At 33.9% G+C, this 20,900-nt stretch overlaps 2 protein-coding genes and 2 non-coding genes across 4 annotated transcripts; 2 read left to right on the top strand and 2 right to left on the bottom strand.

Annotated features, from left to right (window-relative positions):
- Positions 1–2,091: 2,091 nt before the first annotated feature.
- On the bottom strand, positions 2,092–3,680 carry LOC131620892 (universal stress protein PHOS32). The gene is made up of 4 exons (XM_058892077.1): positions 3,313–3,680; positions 3,049–3,158; positions 2,843–2,961; positions 2,092–2,576 (listed from the first exon to the last, which is right to left on the bottom strand). Exons 1-4 carry the CDS (start codon positions 3,485–3,487, stop codon positions 2,480–2,482), a joined length of 501 nt encoding a protein of 166 aa, XP_058748060.1. The 5' UTR covers positions 3,488–3,680; the 3' UTR covers positions 2,092–2,479.
- A 1,371-nt stretch (positions 3,681–5,051) lies between these two features.
- LOC131620891 (uncharacterized) lies at positions 5,052–15,472 on the bottom strand. The gene is made up of 15 exons (XM_058892076.1): positions 15,323–15,472; positions 15,001–15,182; positions 14,817–14,901; positions 12,970–13,072; positions 12,322–12,406; positions 12,021–12,107; positions 10,122–10,558; positions 9,330–9,408; positions 9,064–9,240; positions 8,925–8,978; positions 8,223–8,315; positions 8,051–8,119; positions 6,635–6,681; positions 5,731–6,447; positions 5,052–5,467 (listed from the first exon to the last, which is right to left on the bottom strand). The coding sequence occupies exons 2-15, from the start codon at positions 15,121–15,123 to the stop codon at positions 5,089–5,091; spliced, it is 2,535 nt and encodes an 844-aa protein (XP_058748059.1). The 5' UTR covers positions 15,124–15,182; positions 15,323–15,472; the 3' UTR covers positions 5,052–5,088.
- TRNAR-UCG (transfer RNA arginine (anticodon UCG)) lies at positions 15,409–15,482 on the top strand. The gene has a single exon. It is a non-coding gene; the product is annotated as a tRNA-Arg (tRNA).
- Positions 15,483–16,672: 1,190 nt separating this feature from the next.
- On the top strand, positions 16,673–16,746 carry TRNAR-UCG (transfer RNA arginine (anticodon UCG)). Its single transcript has one exon. It is a non-coding gene; the product is annotated as a tRNA-Arg (tRNA).
- Positions 16,747–20,900: the final 4,154 nt, after the last annotated feature.

Genomic DNA, 20,900 nt, shown 5'->3' with positions numbered 1-20,900 from the left:
TGATGGTTATAAAATAAAGTATGAACTAGATATCGGGAAGGTGGGAAAAGGGACTTACTTGCATGCATCCATGATGACCTTGAGGATGGTAGTTCCTTACTTTCCTCTTCCATAGTTGTGTGGTTCCTTCCTTACAAGGGAGGAAGAATTCTGAAATTCTATTGAGAAATTTGTATATACTTCATGAAAAGGACTACATTACCTTTTATTAAGATTAGCAAGATTTTCATTATGCGCTCACCTTTATCTTATTTGAATTATTTTTAATTCATCATACTTAAATCTATAATTATTGTATTTCTTAATACAATTATCAACTAAAGAAGGTTGATTGTGAGATGTTTCTTTTTTTTTTGGTTACCAGTAGGAAGATAAAGAAAAACTAGAAAACAGAATTCTGACACAAAGTAGCAATGATACCGGACGAAGATAATTGCCCAATTTGACAACGGGAAACATCTCGCGACGCTTGACGAGCCATGAGATCCGCGGCAGTGTTGTTGTTCCTAGTAGTGTTCTCAATGAGGACAGTCCACTCCTTAGCCAAAGTTTGTCTAATATGAATAATGAGATCTTGATCCCGAAGTTAGAAACATCCACCTCTGCAGTGAGAACCTCAGTAGCCATCAACAATTTGTTTTACACACCAAATATTTAAACCCAAGAGAACACGCGTGTTCCATCCCCATGTCAAAGCCAAAAGCTATGCAGTGAAAGCGGTTTCGGCACTAAAATTAAAAGACACTCCAGAGATTCATCGTCCACTTGTATCAAGGATAATCGCACCACCCACATCTAATTTATATTCAGGTTTCAGGTTTGGTCCACCATGAGAGTGACCATAGTGTGGCCTGCATGTTGTGGTAAAGGTCCAGATCTAATTACACCTTGCTGACTTGCCACATGTTCCGGTAACGGAATCCAATTTTTCCAAGCTCTAGTGTCCTGCCAAACCTGTCTCATAACATAATTTAGGTTCCAATTTCCTGCACCTAAGATTACATGATTACGCCATCTCCATATCCACCACATGACCGCAAGCTTCAGTACATAATTTTTGGAACTCAAAGTATTTGCAAACCACTGTTGGAAGTCCTGGACATTGATTTCATATCGAATAGTAGAAGGAACAATTCTCTCCCACAACCGCTTCGCATTACTACATTCTCAAAATAAATGATCGAGATTTTTTACAACTCCTCCGCATATCGCACAGGCTGGTGTGACCGCGAGATGATGCCGATTTCACTTTTCATTGGTAGGCAAAGCTTCCTTCCCAATTAACCAAGAAAGAATCTAATAAAATAATTATTTTACCTTTATTCTTATGATTCTATTAATTTATTAAACAATTAAATTTTAATTGATAAATAAGTCAAACTATTACATTTTAGTCTATGTGGCATTGAACAAATAAGAGAATAGTATGGATAACAATAACTCAAAAATTTGTTAGCAAATGATATTTTTAAAATCTTAAGATAGTAATGTGAAGGAGATGAGATTTCCCAATTGGATCCATCCTTTAAATATGTGGTGTTCCTGAAAGAGGAGTATATTATTTGGAAGAAAAAAATTAAAAGGAAAGGTGGTTGAAGAGTAAAATATAATAAAAGTTTTTAAGACTTAAAAACAATCCCTAGTTTAATTAATTAAATGTGTTAACTAATATGTTTTCACAAATCAAAACCTCATTCTCCCACACCCCAAATATATTCTATTGGCCATCCTTTTGATTGAAAATAAACAGCTTATGGGAATATTCTCAGTCTAAGGGACTTCCTAAAAAAGAAGTAAGATGGTTGGTCTCCATTTTCTTTCCTTATCCATAAACTAACCAAAAGAGTCGTTCAACTTACAACTTAAAAGAGACACATTGTCCATCATATAGAAGCAAAATGTAAGCTAGAAGACCAATCTCCCAAAAATGAAGAAGTAGTATGAACCTCATATTTAGCATATATTATATCACATTAGAGGTCAAACACACCTATGTCATCAACCTTCAATGTCATTTATCCATAATATATATGGCAAATAACTATCACTATGAGATGCAACTAAGAGATAAATTGTAAAGATGATTACTAATACTCCCTCCGTCCCACAATGAGTGACTCAGCCTACCATTTCACACATATTAAGAAAAGTGGTTAAAAGTAAGAGAGAGAATAATATTTTTACTATAGTACCCTTATTATGTATTGGGAATGATGAAACTTTTAATAATTAGAGGGTAGAAATGAAAAAAGTTTATTGGAAATTGTAATAGGTCATTCATTTTGGGACATCATTTTATTCTAAATAGGTCACTCATTATGGGAGGGAGGGAGTACTACGCAAATTCATATATTATTTACACACAAACAAGCCAAAAAAAACAAGTATTCAAGCTAGCCAAAGCTATTCAAAGGGTACAATACTTTAAGTGATTTATTTTTATCATATGAATATAAACCATAAGTAAATATTAATAGTATCAATTCCTAGACTTTGAAGGTTGCGTTCCCTTGACCACTGTGACAGGGCAAGAAGCATTTGTAACCACATGCTTGCTAACACTTCCTAACAGCACACTGAAAAAAAAACATATGTCAAATGTTTAAACAATCTTTTGAATCAAATTAAACACAAAAATTCTCTTAAAATCTCTAGCACCGACACCTCTAAAAACATGTGTTTGATCCGACACAAACACTTGTAATTATGTTTAATTTATTATTTTTTATAAATATATTTGATAATTTGATATAAACGTATCAGTGTTGGTATGATATTTTTGTGTCCGTGTTTCATAACTTAAAACATTCAAATTAGTTTAGTGAAATATAAATTGTAGTACCTTTTAATGGTACCTAAACCCCTGCTTCCAACAACCAATGAGTCCAAATGAAGATCTTCCACAGCACTGCATAATTTCTCCCTTGGATCTCCCCAATACACCTTTGCAACTACCTTTGCCTGATTCAAAACACCAATACTTCAAATTAAAAGCAAGTCCGATACACCGATATCGACACATGTGATTATATTTAATAACGTAAATACCCCTTTGGTCTTGGAGGCAGTTTCAAGGATATCTATGACTTCAACATCCTTGGCAATCCCATATTGCTTTGTAAAGTTTATTTCCCTCAATTCCTCTAGAGGCACCAAAGCTGCAAAATCATAAAAAATTCATAGATTGTGATGCAAGAAAGGACTACCTGTGATATAAAAGCTTGAGCTGTTATATATAAAAAGAAATTAATCGTTCATGTTTCACATATATAATAAAGTTTATACAGAAATAGAAGGCAAAGGGATACTAACGTGAACCAGTAATTTCAAAAAGTTCTTTTCTGGTGTGATCAGCCGAGGGAGGTTGAACGATGATCATGATGATATGATCATTTTTGTTGATCAGATTATCAACGGCCCATCTAAGTGCTAATTTGCTGGTAGGAGAGAAGTCCATGGCTACTCCAACTTGGTGTGTTTTTGCCATCTTTCACTGATGTTGATAATAATTTTAGACTGACTATATGCTTTTTATAGATGGTGTTTGGTTTGAAACCAAGGGAGTTGTTTTGTTGGCTGGTTTTGAAATTAACAGAGAAGAATGTTCAAGAAAGTGCTATAGTAGAAAAAAGGGGAAAGGAATTTGTAACAAGTTTGTTTTGTTCCTTAGAAAGAAAAAAATAAAGGAATTACCAACAATAATAACCTATATAACCCTAAAAATTTTGATAAGTATGTTTGCATTTTACACGTGTTAATTTTAAGTATCAGACACAGAGAGATTACGCGTGGCAGTAATAATCTTCATACTACCAATAATTTTGATTGAAGATGTGTTGGTGTCTAACTCGCATCGATATTAGGTGTCGGACAATTACACGTGTGATTATATTCAATTAAATATTTTTTTAAATTATTATTAGTATATATACCTGTCAAGTAACTATATGTTGGGATAGAATATAGCATAAATAAAGGTGAAAGGGATGAAGGAAGTGAACGTTGCTTTTCCTTACAGAGAAACAGAAAGAAAAATATAGAACAGCCATCATACAGGTTTATATCATTGTCATGGATGCCATGTCATATCTTGTCTAGCCAATTCACTTGTCTTTTATGTTTAGCTTCTAATTTATTAGTTGAAAAAAAGGACATTGCTAGAAAAGAACAAAGAATATGATTGTCCTTGAAATCACTATTCTTCTATAATCTATAATTAAATAAAGCAATCAAAAAATGTAAAGAATAAAGAGGTGAAAGAATACTTTTGCAGCTATGCTTCTAAAATCTTCTAGTTTGTAAGGGTTCTTTTGTTGTTGTTATTAGAAATAGAAGAGCTATAAAAAAAATCCATACATTTGGCTTTCTGTTAATCACTTTTAATAACGACTGCTTTTTTTTTGTCCCACATACATGCATGCATATATAGTTGTAGCTACTCTAATTAATAATTTGAGTAATAGAAAGTATTGACTATTCTAAATTTATTTATATAAAGTGTTTGATAGCATCTTATTATGAAGATTTTAGGCATATATATTTTTCTTTTATGTTTGATTCTTTAATAAAGTTCACAGAACAAAAAGTTGCTTTTTCTCATAGGTTATATGAAAAGCATGAAAGTTTTATTGTGATGTTTTTGGAATAAATCTTATAAAGGAAAATAAATATATTTGCTTTAAAGAAAATAAAGACTGAGTTTGTCGACAGAGTTAGTTTAAAAATGAAAACTCAATTCCGCACACAACATAATATAGAAAATCAAAGGTGTGGAAATACACGGCAATCAAAGACCCTTCTTGAAGAATATAACCTGAGTCAATGCATTAGGAGTCACTTTTTTCAACCAGCACTTTTTTAAATTATTATAACTTTTCACATTTGTTGAAATGAGTTTTGATACATACTTTCTAAGATTCTTTGTCCACCACTCTACTATAATTACTTTAAAGTCCCCACATGACTTCTCAGGTTTAAATTTAATGGTAAAGTAAAAACATTTTTGAAAACTTAGTGGTTTCAAACTAGTGACATCTCATGTATAATAAAACATAAATGAATAAATTAATAAATAATAGTTCAATATTCTTATACAGGTGCAGGAGAAAGTAGAAAATCTGGTTGTTTCCTCTGTAGCAGAATCCCACAAAAGGGACACAATGGTTTTGAGGAAACTGCTTGAGAGGAAGATCTATTTGACGAGTCTGTATCTAAACAAAATGAAGGCATCCTAAAAAGAGGTTCTGGAGCCAATCTAAACACAACCCTGTGGCAACATACACAAAACCATAGGGGGCTATTAGGACAAACCTCCATACAAACAGCACATCTCAATAACTTGCGGCGTTTAATAGTATCACTGGCACAATCTTTACTTTGACAAAAACCAAACTCTGGGGATTCAAATGGAACAGCTGCAGAACAATAACTGCATGACTCCACTGCTGAACATTTCTTGCTCGCAAACCTGTTATTTATTAGAATACAAGATGTATAGTGATTAGCATATTTTAAGTTCTGATTTGAAGCCACGGTATTTTATGACAATATATAACTCATATTAACAAAATCCTTATTTTGTTCATTATGACGGAAAAGGAAAAGATTTTTTATTCAAGAAAAAAGTCGTCAAAATAGAGAACCTATATCCTCATGAATGGTAATGAGCTGTAATGTACTGGTTGAGTAGTAAAACAATTTATAAAGGTGTCATTTTGATACGAGCAGTACCTTTTTTCCCGAGTAACTTTCGGTACAACAAATTTCAACTGGTCGCGTATGTGTTCCTGATTTAAAGCAACCCATTGTTCCATTTGTTTTAATCCAGAAGGATACCAGCGGCCAGGTTTGGATGGAGGTGATTTTTGAAGGGACCTGGTAGTTTTGACAGCAGAGAAACTAAAACCTACGTGCCTTTCACGGAGCTCTCTTTCACTGCCTAAAAGAATTTCTATCCACTTAGTCATTTGATCATCAATGACAGGACATGCCCCATCTAAGTTTTGAACTTCGCTGTTTATTTTGGCTATCTGATCAGGATCCAGCTTTGCTAACATTACACGTCTACATATTATATTGAGTAAGTGTAGCAGCCGAGAAGGAACGTCTGATAACCTTGAAATGAGACGTGACAACATTTCTTCAGGAGGAAGATTCTTATGAGATTCCAGAAATGATAATGAGAGCCATTTGATCACTAAATGTTCTACATATTGTGAGTTGTTATCCATGAAAGCAAATAATGCTGCACTTATATCCCAAAAAACCAAAGCCTTATCAAGACATTGATACTGGTTTAAAGACCATATGATATTGGTCCCCCAATAAATTAATTCTTTCTCAAGAAAACTGGGAAGTTCTTCAATGCAACGTGAAAAAGGAGATTTCAACCAAACATCCATTTGTAGCCCACCAATCCAGAAGTAGTCAATAGCTGCCCTCAGAATCCTGTCCAAGTTTGTCAATTTTAAATTCATAAAATCTCTATTTAGAAAATACAAGGAACAAAAAATAAAGAGAGAGCTTAGGAGTGTAAACATGAGGCTCCCCAATTTTGTTTCTAGTTTCAATTTTCAAGAAAAACTCAACCCATAAGGAAAAACACAAATATGTAGCCATGAAAACGTGCTTATACCTTCCTTCATACATTCGATTCAGTTTATCAACATCAAAGCAATGAACCTGCAATAAACAACCAAAAAAAAAACTCAGAAACACATATTCAAAGCAATCCATTCACTCATCACATTCCTCGAAACAAAACAAAAAAAGTTACAAGCTTAAGAAACTGAGATTGACATATATTGTTGGACCTCAATTAATTGAGGTTAGGGAACTGATGCTGAATTACCAGGGCCAGACCAAGGGTAAAGCGACCCAAGCAAGGGTTTTAGGCCTCAAAATTTTGGGGAAAAAAATGGCCTTAAAAAAGTTTAATTTAGTTATAAATATATAAAATGAAATATAGTTTACATTAATTCTCATAGTTGAGTGGGTAAAAGGAATGCCTCATAGCTTATGGGTCTTCAGTTCAACTCTTGGCGACCACAAAATTAATTTATTTTTAATATATTTTAATATTTTAAAGACCTCACTTTAAAAGTGGCTTTAGGCCTCTAAACAAGTTGGGTCGGCCTTGTGAAGTGAACTACTAAGGTCACTTCTTCTACTCCTAATAAAGTAATTGGTTAAACTGGGCAACTAGGCTAATAGAAATTAGTTAAGTGAACTACTAAGGTCACTTCTTCTACTCCTAATAAAGTAATGGTTAAACTGGGCAACTAGGCTAATAGAAATTAGTTTAGCCAAACAAGGAATTAACCTTGTAACTGACTCTGTTGAGTCAGCACATTCATAGCTAGCTGGGCATAAATACCCATTCTGTTGAGTACTGTAACTACTTTATTTTGATAAGATTCAAAACATAAAATGCAATCTACCTGCCCTCTCTTTCTTTCTCTTTCTCTGTTTCTATCATTTTTACAGTTTCTTTAAGTATCTATCAGATTTTGGTAGATACAAGGGGTTACAATCTGTGTGATGAGTCAATTCATGCAATACGTGTTGAAATTTGGGATGCAGCGACTCAAATTTTACGTTATTGTGGGATATTCAAATGCAGATTGGGTTGGTTCACTTATTGATAGGCGATGCACTCCAAGTTATTAGGTCTTTGATGGAGGTATGATTACTCGATCTAGTGAAGAGGTTGAAAATCAAAAACTATGGCAGTGGTAACTTGTGAGCTTTTTATATGGGTGAAACAAACAGTTACTTCAAAAGTTGAAATTGAATCTGGTCGTTTGTCAGATGAAACTGTACTCTAATAATCAAGTTCTCCAAATTTCTTCAAACCCTGTCTTTCATGAAAGAACCACACTTGAGAAATTGATTGTCTATTTACCATGAAAAAATTCTAAAGAATCCAGATGATGATTACTAATTTAATCTACTTTCTTTTATTTAAGGCTACACCAATGATGGCTGACATTTGGGCTGCTGCAAAATTGAAACATATATGCAAGACTAAGATGGAAAAGAAATATCATACAGCTGCAATGACAAGATTTCCAGGGGACACAGCTACACCAAAACTTGAATCATATGCATCTCTTGATGGCTGCACAGAAAAGAGAAGAAAAAAAAAGCATATTTTACTTAGTAGGGAAAACAAAGATAAAAACAAAACATGATATAAACTACAGAGCATGGTAATATCATACGCAGGTTGAATCATTGCTGCGGAGCATCTCAGAAAATTTGGCTATTTCCTCTAGGCGGCGCTCGTGCAAAATCCATCCATGCAATAATTTATCCTACCAACAATTCAGCAATTACTCATCAATGACAGATACATCATAGGAAACACAAGTTATGGACATCTATGCAATCATATGGATAAAAATGGAAGAGGGAGAAACAACATTATTATTGAAGTGTTTATTTGAACCTGTTGGGAGTTTAATGTTTAATTTCATTAGCTGAAATTGCTTTAGAACTCTTCGGTTAAGATAACCACAAATTCAATTATTGTAGATAATTTATCGCTGCATTATGCAAACTAGTCCTAAAAGCAGCTCAGATTAACCAGTTCTAGAAGGCTAAGCAGTTTCATCACATTTTGGAAGCTTGCATGCATACAAAATTAAGAAGACCGGTTCAGTATTACTGAAAAATTCATACAGCAAATGACACTCTAAACTGCAAATATTCAAGCAATTACTTGAAAGGACCCAGTTGTAATCCATGATAAGACAGTTAGGAAGTCAGGTTTATTTACCTAGAGACATGAAATGCAGAATGTAACTGGTGGAAGATAGAAAATTTGGTACGGAATATGAACTATCGAATGTATTAATGTCTCAATTATAAATTTAATGATACTTCGTAGAAAATTGGACAGGTCACTGGAAGGAAAATAAAACCTGGCTACAACTGCACAAAAATCTTCCACCAAATGCCCAAGTTAAACCGGTAACCTGAAGGATATAAAAATGTAGAAATCAATAGAGGAAGACACCCTAAATTTTCAATCAATGTCAGAAAATAAGGGAATTAACTTACAGCATAATGATGTGCATCATATGACCCAAGCTTATCAAATTCCTTAGAAGATATGTCACACAGCCATATCTCAATGGAACCAGAACATTTGCCTATGGCTAAAAGCATCTTGGAGGGGTATTGAGCATGCACAGTTACTGAAAGTACCGAAACTGGGACAGCATTGACAGTTATAACCTAATTAGAAATTAAAAGTTGCATAAAGGAATTATTCATAAAGAAGATATAGAAACAAAAAGAAATTTAAAAAAATAAGTGGGACGTACCTCCTTCAATAACACGAAGGATGTTTGATCAACTTCTGATGATTTCAGATTGTTATTTTCAGCCAACCAAACCTTCACACTATAAAGCACATATATATCGCAGATTAGTCCAGACAATAGGTGGGATTAAATCTACTAATCAGAAGTGTGAGGATTAAATCTATTAATCAGAAGTGTGAGGATTAAATCTTTGACCACTTATTTTACGAAGATTATTAGGTTCACAGCTAAAAGTAGTGCACCTTATACACACCTTGGGTATGTTACTAAACTCTGCCATTCCGGCCATTATCTCGGCATGGAACAGCAAAGCCAAGAAAACCACGTCAAGTCGTGCCATTCCGTCACAAATGGGTGACTCGGATGGAACGACCATGATAATGGAATTGGATCTGGAATGACGTTGCTTTGAAAAGTCCGCTCCGGCCATGTCTGCCGCATATGATATTACCCTTAAGGATGACAAGGTTATTTTATTGTGTTTTATTGCCATTTGAAAGTATGTTTTTCTTAAGACTATTGGTTTTTATTTCTAAATATGAATACTTCATGAATTTTGATTAATTTATTTTAGTTTTTAACAATTATGTGTTCATTAGTATTAATAACTGCATTAGTCCACGTCACTAAAATATCAGTCGTTCCGCTCTCCGTTCCCTTTCTAGGGATGACCGTGATGCGCCACTATCCGAGATTGATAACATAGATTTATCTCAAACAATTACCTCGGGAATGAAAGCAATACACTCATGACATTCATATCACACAATTTCATAAGTATAACCAACTCACCTCCCATCAGAGCTTCCAGTAGCTAATACAATTAGAGGATTTGAAGAATCAAAAGCAAACAACAGCCAACTCATTGTTGTGATCCATGAATTGTGTGCCTGAAGAAAACCAGCAAACTTCACAGCAATTGGGGCTTTTGTCTCCTCAATAGTATAACAATCTGGTTGGTCGAATCTCCAAAACGAGATTTCACCAGACTTCCCTCCGATAGCAAGAAGACTGACAGGAGCACTTGTATTGACAGGATCAGAACAAAACTCAGATGCTACACACAGCAAGGGAGACCATGAAACAACAAGCGAATAAAGCATTGCAGTACGGGAAGCATATTCATCTGCGCTTATCAGTGGCACTTTTTTCAACAGTTTATCATTACGTGTGACAGAATCGGCTTGATCTGATGCATTTTTTTGCAGACACGGTCTAATGCTAGGAACCTAAAAATCAAATAAACACAAATAATGGTGATTTTGGACGAAACTTAAACACAGCGGTTTCATTTAGAACTTAACCATTATTTGCAAGAGGGCAATGCTATACTGGTTAAGTGCAACTAACTGATTCAATTTAGTTTACATCAAGTAAATCTCTAGACAAAGTAAATGACATCGTACAAATGTTAAAATACAAACAGAAGTTAATTGCTTGCATGGATTAAAAAGATATACAAATATATCATGGATACATGCAACATGGAAGTTAAATGCTTGTCAGTTGTTCCAAAGACTCGTGGGACGTGGAGCAATATTGGAGGAAGAAAAAGATATACACATTGTTTTGAATGAGTTGGAAAAAACACGTAATAAGATCCCTAGAAAGGTTTTGCGGAAATGGTATAGAGAAGAAATTAGTTTGTATTGCTTGCATTTGAGCAAACAAAGAGAACACAAGATGGAGTCCCAAAAGACATTCCTAAAGTAAAGATTTGCACGTAGACTAAACTTTGAGAACTTATCTTTTATCTTGGTACTAAATGTGCCTACTTTATAGGTATGTATGTTGCGAAATGCTTATTATGTATGATATAGTAACCTTGGAAGCACATGCGTTTCATTTTACTAGAGGTAAAACAGAATATCTGAAATGCACGCTTCATAAGAACATACGACAAAGTTGCATAGATATATCATGTCTATCGTTCATAATAACAAAAAGATAGAGGGAGTTGTCAACCATAGAATCCATGGGAGAAGGATAAAATACGAAAAAGGTTGAGTGTGAACTGCAATAGAAAAATATCACTATAAAAAAAATAAAAAATAAATACCTCATGGCTTTAAGCATCCAATTGCAATGTTATGAGATTAATGGGGTTTGAATGTAGATTCTAAAGAACCAACAAGAAACTGAGAAAGGTTAACATAGTAGAGTGAGAATGTTACTACTTAAGATAGATGATTAGGAATAAAATCATTACAGAGAAAATTGGTTTCCATTGTAAGACAATACGGTAAAATATCATATAGGTGACTTGGATATGCGTGGACGCGGCCATAGAAGCACAAGTAAGGAGACAAGAAGAAATGGGAGATAGAAAAATAATAAGAGGGAAAGGAAGCAAAACTATTAAATAGATTTCAATGGTCTATCTATAGACATGGCTCATGATATGACATCATTTGATGCATGTAACCCACCCAACCTAATGGGAAAATATTTTGGTTGTTCTTGTTGCTTGTAAACATGTATATAGACTAGTTACATATATGGTATTGGCAACAAAACACTAGTTCACACACACTTTGTATATCTATCTTCCTTAAAACAGTTTTTGCATGTTATTTTTTATCTTAGCTTTCCAAATGTTCATTAGAGAGAATAAACAGAGAATAGATTATACTTCATGGAGAATTATAAATGAAAAAAGCAACAAAAAAATGGGTGAATGAGATAACTTACTTTGGAGAAATTTAATGAAGAAACCCCTGTACCTCGAAACTCAGTACATTGAAAGTATTCAAACAGCATTTCAGTAATGTCCACAACCTAAACATGATAGGAATAAAATATTAGACTTAAAACCATGTATGGATACAATATTAAAACTCCCAAATTCTTCATATTGCACAAATCCAAAAATGGTAATTGCTGAAAAAAATTAAATAACGTTCTTTTTGAACACATGGTTCCATATAGTATAAGCCATAGCAGATAGCATTGATTCCAAATCCAAAAAATTAACCACTTCTATTGCACATACCTCGATCCATTCAGCACAAAAATCACAAAAAGGTGGACGATAAACTTTCACGTGTCCTTCAGAATTGCAAACAGCTATCAAGCACCTGTTGTAAAATAAATCTCAAACTAATATTTAAATGCATAAAAGTAACTAAAAAAACCTTGAACTTTACAACTAAATGAAATGAACCAACAACAACTTTCCAGCAAAATTAAACTACTGAGTCCAAGAAAAATTCTCTGTAATCTCAACTGTATACAACCGAGTCAACACTGAAAGAAAAATATGGTTGAGCTAACCACCATTCCACCAACCTCAATCCAGAACAGTGTAAGCAATTTAACAAACAACAATCAATCTTAATCTCATCACATGAAGTTGGCTATAGGATTAGATGACAACTTAATTCCCTATATTTTAAGTTCCAAGATAATTTGTTTGCCTCAAAAAACTTCTTGTTGGTTTGACCAATATTGTTTCTTGGTCTCCTTTTATCGTAAATGTTCAAATCTTTAAGGTGAGAATCTAAGTGCTTTTCTACATTGGAAGCTACCACAACTTTCTTTCTAGTGATTATTATATTTCATTTCATTTTGTTTAGTATGAACAATTTAAAATCACCCCAAAACATTGACTCGGTGATTCAGGAAACATGAGAAACCATACCCAGAGTTGGAAGCCATGCCAAGTGGAGACCATGATATTGATCGAACAACTGGTTTATCATCCCGATACAAAGCCGTAGGCAGGAGACCTCCAGAGAGTAAATCTGTGTACAATTCAATTCAACATGTGTTAACACTTTGCTTAGCCCCGTGGTAAATGAAAAGTATTGAACTCTCATTTAACATTACTACATATGAATTTATAATCACAAACTCAAGAGTTCATAAATGTCACTTAACAAATACAATACACATTACTATTAACATAGAAATACTTCATGAAGCAGTTCATGAAAAAGTTCCTATATGCTAGTGTAGTTTCAATAACAGGCGCATTTCAAACATAATCATCCTAGAGTTCAAAAAGAAAAAGATGCCGGTGTCAATGCAATTTGATCTACCACAACAATGATTAAGTGCATAGGGCCAAGCCGAGCAGCTCAAACTAGAGCTTTAGGCCTTAAAAGTTTGGGCCAAACCAAGGTCTCACAATATACAATTTAATAATAAATATATAATATATATGAGGGATTGTTTATGGACGTTTACCTAGCTAAATTAGTTAAGATGAGAGCCTTATAACCTTCCTGGCCCAGGTTCAAACCTAGAACTCAACAAAACTTATATTATTATAGTTTTATATTTTGTTTTTGTAAGTCTTGTGTTATTGTAACTCAACAAGTCTCACTATAAAATTTGCTTTAGGTATCTACACGTGTTGGGCCGACCCATCATATTTGGATTGACCGACAATTTGCAAGAGCCACATTGTGCCCCCATGATTTTGACAAAAGTTGCACTTTGAAGTTTTAACAAAACCACGATACTGCCCTTATTTCATCAAACTCACCATATTTCCTAACATGCACTAATGAGCTATGATATCTATCTATGTTCTATGATTCTATGAAAAGTCTTCCTCTAATGAGACAAATGGTGGAATTTTACAATGCTATTTGGTGCCATTTTGTCTCCATATTCATGCATTTTTGGGACCTTTACTAGTTACTCTTCAATCAATCTATATTTTCTAAAAAAATGTCTTCTACTAATGACATCTGGCAGAATTTCACGCTATTCTTCCCACCGAGCTTGTTGGTGACTATGAAGCACAAACACCTCTAGAAGTAGGCGTGTTGAAAAATTCAGACAAGTGTTGTAAAAAAGTCAAGCAAATGTCCCCAAAAAAAACAGGTTGTGACTTTGTTTCGACACTTTTTTAATCAATGTCCTACACCCGTTGACTCTCATACAACACATGTCGGACAATTCAGACAAATGTTTCAAAAAAATAGTTTTTTCTATACTTCAACATACTTTCTACATTTTTTTGGAAAATTTTCACACATCTAAAAGAATTAAACATGTATTGAAGCAATATTATCAATTAAAGATTAAATACATTAATTTTGATTAGAAATTTTTTTAACACTTTTTAATAACAAATGGATAACTGAAGGTCAAATACTAGAATTTATATAGCAGTGTTTGCGTCCTACGTTTTTAACATCATCAGTGTCGTTGTGTCCGTGTCGTGTTCATAAGTTGGTGACACTGCTAAGAAGAACTTATGAAAACAGCCTATAGGCTACAGCAAGTCCATAAACTATTTTCAGATCATTTCCATAGTATAATCAAAATAGCTTATGAAAACAGCTTATAAATCAATTACAAAAACAGTTAGTCTTTATTTTATGTAAATAGCTTATATGATGCATATGTTATAAGCTGCAAATTAAGTTAATTATCCAAACAATGCCTATACATATATCTGTCCACCATCTAACAACTCATAGAAAAGTCTTCACTACAATGACACGAGGCAGAGTTTGAGAGAAGTTCAACTACCTTTTCTTTCTACAAACCCTAAAATACGAGGCTCGCCGGGGAAGACTTGAATCAAGCCACGTGGTCCATAAGGCGAGTCAGGTCTCTGCAAAAAAAATTAAAAAATTAAAAACAGTTATTAACAGTTGAATTTAATGACACAATTATGAAGTAACGAACAGAGAGAAAAAGAGAAAGAAAGTACAAGTATGGTAACGATGTGACCCGAAGCAACAGCAATGAGATTCTCATCAGACCAAGCAATGGCGTTCGGAAAACTTGGTGCTCCCATAAGCATCGCTGACTGTAACGGACTTGGAGAACTCATGGTGCGGTGCGGTGCGGTTACTCACGAGATGAAGAAGACGAGGGTTCGAATCCCTAAATCTGCAAATATAAAACTAGATTTTCTTGGTTTAAAATATTCAGTTATCGCGCTCGCTATTCAATGAATTTGGTGAAAACTCGTGCCCTTAAACATTGGGACGTGTGGGGGTATTTTTGGTATATCGCGTGTAGAACCCTACCTACTCTCTTCTTCTTCGTCTTGCCGTTTTCAAAGCGCTACAAACTAGCATTCTAGAATCAAAAGCCGGAAAGGGCTTGCAACAAAGACCGCATAGCGCAGTGGATTAGCGCGTCTGACTTCGGATCAGAAGGTCGTGGGTTCGACTCCCACTGTGGTCGCGCCTTTTTGTACTTCTATATCTTATTTTGATATATAGATTGAATACTAAATTTAAGTTGAGGACTTTTTTTTTACAAAAAGTTGAGGACTTAAAAATATGAAATTAGGAGTGTCTCTTTTTTTAGAAGATTAAAAGTCTCTCATTCTAAAATTAGGAGTATAATTTCTTCTTTCACATATGCAAATTGCTCATATTTTCACTCCTTAAATATCATTTAAATATACTTGTCATATTTTTATTGAAAAATAATAACAACCACACCTATAAAATTGTACTTAAGTTTTGTCCTTAAAATTAAATGGTTCAAACTTTGGCTTAAGAGTTAAGTTATTTAAAAGGATTGTTCTTAACATCTTTTATAGTTCTTAACATCTTTTATGGTTCGAAATTGTCCATTTCACCTCATTTTAATAATATAATTCGAACACGCCCAATTAATTGTTGAAGGAAAAAATATTTAATCAAAAAATGTTATTCGTACATAGCATCTAGACAGTGTTATCCAAACACACATTTAATTCCCTCTATCTGGTTTTCGGCATTTAAAAGATATTTATGAGCCTAAATTGTTTGACATCCTTGTGTTACTTTTAGTGAGTATAATGAATTCATTTTTCTTTTTAGTTTTAAAATCTCATATATTTATTACTTGATACCTCAACTATTAACGGCTAGATATCTCATATATTGCATGCTTGTCACTGTTATGATTTTAGAAGATTTAAGTTTTCAGTTTTGTCTCTGTCACTGGTGCGAAACCAATTTGGATAGTGTTATATGGACATCAAATATGTCTAGTATATTCCATGTATTGAGATTAAATAGTGTTTATGTTGTGTTAGGTTCTAGTGATGTTGGACGATCATTTGAGACTATCGAAGAACTGTCGTCTCATGGTCATGGATCTCCATCTCATGCGATGCAAGTGTCAATTATATTAATTGAACCATATGGTGGTTCTGTATTATATTTGACACTACCATGATACACTAAAGTGCAGTAACCACGGTTTAAAAATATCATAACTTCTTCAAATATATCAACCATGGTTTCATAAAGTATTAGAATCATTCAGACTGGAGGATTTATGTAGGACGTGATTTGGTTACATTGATCATGGGACTTCTGTCGTTCATTGTTGAGAGATGGTAATTGTAGGACATAAAGCAGTAAAATATTTACAACAAGGACCGCATAGCGCAGTGGATTAGCGCGTCTGACTTCGGATCAGAAGGTCGTGGGTTCGACTCCCACTGTGGTCGTTTGTTTTGTACAGAGCCTCCCCCGCTTTATTTATTTATATCTTGTTAAAAAAATTTGAATGTTGCTTTAAAGAAATATAATAGTTTATGAAAGATTAAAGAGTCTCTCACCTCACAAACGTAAAACTATTGTAGCAATCAAAATTAAATGGTTCAAACTTTGGCACAAGATTTAAGTTTTTAAAAAGGTTGCTTATTGCACTTTTATGGTTATCCTACACTCTATAAACTTTCAAACTTGCTTATCTTGTCTCGTTTTTTATAAATGAGGGAAAATATTATTCAATTGAAGAATATTATTTGGACATAACATATGGATAATGTTATCTAAACACACCATTAATGTCAATTGTGTCATGCATTCCTTTCTCGTTTAATAAGTTTGAAAAAAAAAAGAACTTTGAGTGAATTAGATATATTGCAAAATCTATTTATTCCTAATAATATTCATTCAAGTTAACTTTATTAATTAAATCTAGAGATTCCTTCAATTAGGTTTTTGGCATTTAAATGACATTTGGAAACATAAATCCTTTGGCATTCTCACATTACCTTCTTTGATGGATAGATATCTCATCTATTGCATGTTTGTTATTGTTATGATTTTAGAAGTTACAGGCTCCTGCTTTGTCTTTGTCACTAGTGTGAAACCAGTCTGAAAAGTGTTATCAGAAACCATTTAGACAGTGTTATCCGAACATCATATATGCCCATTATATCACATATGTTAATATTAAACAATGTCTATGTTATGTAGTTTTTAGTGATGTTGTTTATTGATGTTGTGATTAAATAAAAATAGTTGATGAACAAATGAGGTACATACATGGCTGATTATCTCAACATGCTTTAATACGCATAGAGAAAATTAAATTTTCCTGTGAAGTTTGACAAACATGTGATACTACCGAGGGATAGACGTCTCATGGTCAAGGATCTCACTCTCAAGTTGATGCATATGTTGTTGTTCCGCCTACTTTGGTCGCACATGCTTTTGTCATACTTGTTTCTATCGCACCTCAAGAATTTCCTAGAGGCCCAAAGGACACATCATTAATTCCTCTATATGCAAGTCACATTGTTGCTCACGTGTGAGAAGGAAAGGTAAAAAGATATATTTACGTATAATTTTAAACATCTCAGATATGTTCATTATACTAATTGAACCATCTGACAGGTATTAGTTTTGACACTACAGTGATACACTAAAGTGTATTAATCATGGTATGAAAATATCACAACTTCCGCAACCAAATGAACCTTAGTCACATAAAGTATTAGAATCATCTGGACTGGAGGATGTTTATAGAACATGTTTTGGTTACATTGATCATGGTTTTCTATCGGCCTTTGTTGAGATATGGCACTTTGCGACGTCGTTGCTTCATCTTCTCATTGATGATATGAGTATCACACTAAATGACATATTGTGCATCACGTATCTTCCGATCACATGTTGATTGTTGGATCATGCTCCAATTTAAAGAGTCATTGCATTAGCCCTTATGATTACACACTTTTAAATTTATCTGAGTAAGGCCTAAGAGCAAATTGTAGCTGCATGAACATCACATGCAATATTTTCATTTCTAAAGAAAAATTATGAGGATCACTTGATTGTAGTTATTAATCACGTTGATGATGATGTTAAGGTCATTTTTAATAGATAATTTGCTTTGAAGACATATTTCTTGTATTTTATTGGCATAATTATATTTGAGGATCACCATCGCATTAGTTCCTACTAAGTATGATATGAACTTGTTAAATGCAAATACAAATGCAAGTAGCTCATTCTCAGTAGTGGTGTAATTATTTGAACTTTAATGAGAGCTATACTAGCGTAGTAAACGGTGTGGAACACCTTGTAAAGTGATAAAAGTGGTAAGTTTTTTTTAAAATGTGTGTATTTAATTCATTGGAAATTGAAATATTGACTTTTATAAAGAATAATTTCTTTATTTAGTATGCTTAAAGAATGTCCTGAGGGTACTGGTTAGCAAGACTCTTCTTTTAATTAATAAATTAGTCAAGTTTTGAACCTTAAGGAAATTAATATGGATAAACACTTTAAAAATTATCTAGTGTTATGAAAAAATTGTGATTATCTGGATTATTCATCTGTGACTCATTATATACTTCATATTATTAACCAAAAAAACTATTTTCATAATAAACTGATGAAAAAGAATTTGTTGGGCGTATGTCTCTCATTTCCCCGAGTATGTAGGTGTCTGTTGTATAGCTTGTGGTCCGGATACTTGTCTTCCTCTAAAATACTTAATCAAATGCAATCGTTGTTGCTGTATAGGTTGCAACAACTGACATTTAAGTTTTGTAATTTTTGAAAATCTTTGAAGAACCTCCTACAGAATGCAGCATGACCAAGAAAGCTTCTTATGCCTTTAATATTTGAGGGTGCATGTAGCTTTTTAATGAATTCAATCTTAGCTTGATCAGCCTCCAACCCAACCTTAAAATTTCTATGGCCTAAGACAATACCTTTTTTATCATAAAATGACAAGTCTCCTAAATTTAACACCAAATTGCTCTATTCACATCTTGTCAGTACGAACTCTATGTTGTCTAAGCATCTTTTGAAATGACTCTACAAAAACTGGAAAATCATCCATAAATACATCCATGGATATTTCTATGAGATTAGAGAAGATGGTCATCATGCATCTTAGAAATGCTGCAGGAGCATTACACAAGCCAACTGGTATCGTTCTAAATGCAAAGGTTCCGTAAAGGCATGTGAATGTTGTCTTCTTTTGGTCTTCTAAGGCTATCGCAATCTGATTATAGCATGCCTACCCATCCAGAAAACAATAAAACTTTTTTCCAGCCAACCTATCAAGCATTTGGTCAATAAATAAAATAGGGAAATTGTCTTTCCTTGTAGCCTTATTTAACTTCCTATAATCCATACAAATTCTCCATCTCGTAACTGCTTTTGAAGGAATAAGTTATTTCTTCTCATTCTCAATCACAATCATACCACCTATCTTTGGAACACATTGAATTAGACTCACCCACACACTGTCAAAAATGGGTTAGATAATACATGCATCTAGCTATTTGATGATCTCCTTCTTAACTACATCCTTCATGATAAGATTAAATCTTGTTTGATACTCTATACTATTCTTGACATTCTCTTACAAAAGTATTATATGCATACAAACTGTTGGACTAACCCTTTGATGTCTGATATTTGCCAAGTAATTGCTTTCTTATGATTTTTCAAAAGTGTCATAAAATGACATTTTATCATCAGACTGATCAATAGCAATGATAACAAGAAACTTTTGTCCTGCCTCTAGGTAGGCATATTGTAAGTGTACATGAAGTTGTTTGAAAGTCTCTTGTTTATTTTGGTCACGATTTCAAGAGAAGTTGTATGGCCTTCTAAAAGACGTGACTAGGTCGAATGGACCTCAAAAGAAGGTGGACCCCCACAACTCTCCCTCTACTCTGACGGTCAGAGCATCCGAGTTACGGGTATCTTTGAAGGCCAAAGAGAAAGCTCTCGAAGAGGCAAAGGCTTCTTTGACAAAGTTGGCTTCTCAAGTGATTGTGGTTGAAGATACCCTGCAAAAGAAAAAGAATCTTGTGCTAAGGAGCGGGAGGTTCTCACTGAAAAAGTTAACGACGATACCGAAGAGAGTCAACAAAACTATTGACGAGGTTCTTAAGACTCTCTTTAGGGCTTCTAAAGATGTGGTTTATGAAGTGGAGTTGCTGTGTGCGAGCACTCAGATTCCCCGATCAGATATTGACTCAAAGAAAATGGTCAAGGAGCCACTAAATAATGGAGCCCCCAGATAGGGCCTTGATGAATAATTCTTTCTGTCTTAAGTCGACCTATGCGCCTTTGTTGCCTTTTCTGGCTTTCGTAATGACATTACCATTATATTAATTAAACTTCTCTTTTGCTATAGGGTTGCTTCAATAGTTTGCCAAGTGGTTTTCTTCTTTTATTGATTTGTCTTCGGCTTTGTCATCTTCCAAGTGATTTCGCCCCCACACTTCTTTTTATTCATAATTGGGGTAGTTCATTGCGTCTGGCTCAATTGTTCAAAAGCGCTTTTTTTGGCCTTTAACAGCGCTTTAAAGCGCTGCCAAAGCCAGCGCTGGCGTAGCCTACAAAA

Source organism: Vicia villosa, linkage group LG7 (assembly GCF_029867415.1).
Source record: "Vicia villosa cultivar HV-30 ecotype Madison, WI linkage group LG7, Vvil1.0, whole genome shotgun sequence".
NCBI lineage: Eukaryota > Viridiplantae > Streptophyta > Magnoliopsida > Fabales > Fabaceae > Vicia > Vicia villosa.
This window is presented reverse-complemented; position numbering and strand designations above follow the sequence as displayed.

What these genes read in the sequence shown, in the direction of transcription:
- LOC131620891 (XM_058892076.1), bottom strand. Translation starts at nt 15,123, where the DNA reads ATGAGTTCTCCAAGTCCGTTACAGTCAGCGATGCTTATGGGAGCACCA. An exon ending in CTTCATTAAATTTCTCCAAA is followed by an intron (nt 10,559 to 12,020) that starts GTAAGTTATCTC and finishes TTTGATTTTTAG; the next exon opens with GTTCCTAGCATTAGACCGTG. An exon ending in GCAGCAATGATTCAACCTGC is followed by an intron (nt 8,120 to 8,222) that starts GTATGATATTAC and finishes TTTTCTGTGCAG; the next exon opens with CCATCAAGAGATGCATATGA.
- LOC131620892 (XM_058892077.1), bottom strand. Translation starts at nt 3,487, where the DNA reads ATGGCAAAAACACACCAAGTTGGAGTAGCCATGGACTTCTCTCCTACC. An exon ending in TTTTGAAATTACTGGTTCAC is followed by an intron (nt 3,159 to 3,312) that starts GTTAGTATCCCT and finishes ATGATTTTGCAG; the next exon opens with CTTTGGTGCCTCTAGAGGAA. An exon ending in CTGCCTCCAAGACCAAAGGG is followed by an intron (nt 2,962 to 3,048) that starts GTATTTACGTTA and finishes GTTTTGAATCAG; the next exon opens with GCAAAGGTAGTTGCAAAGGT.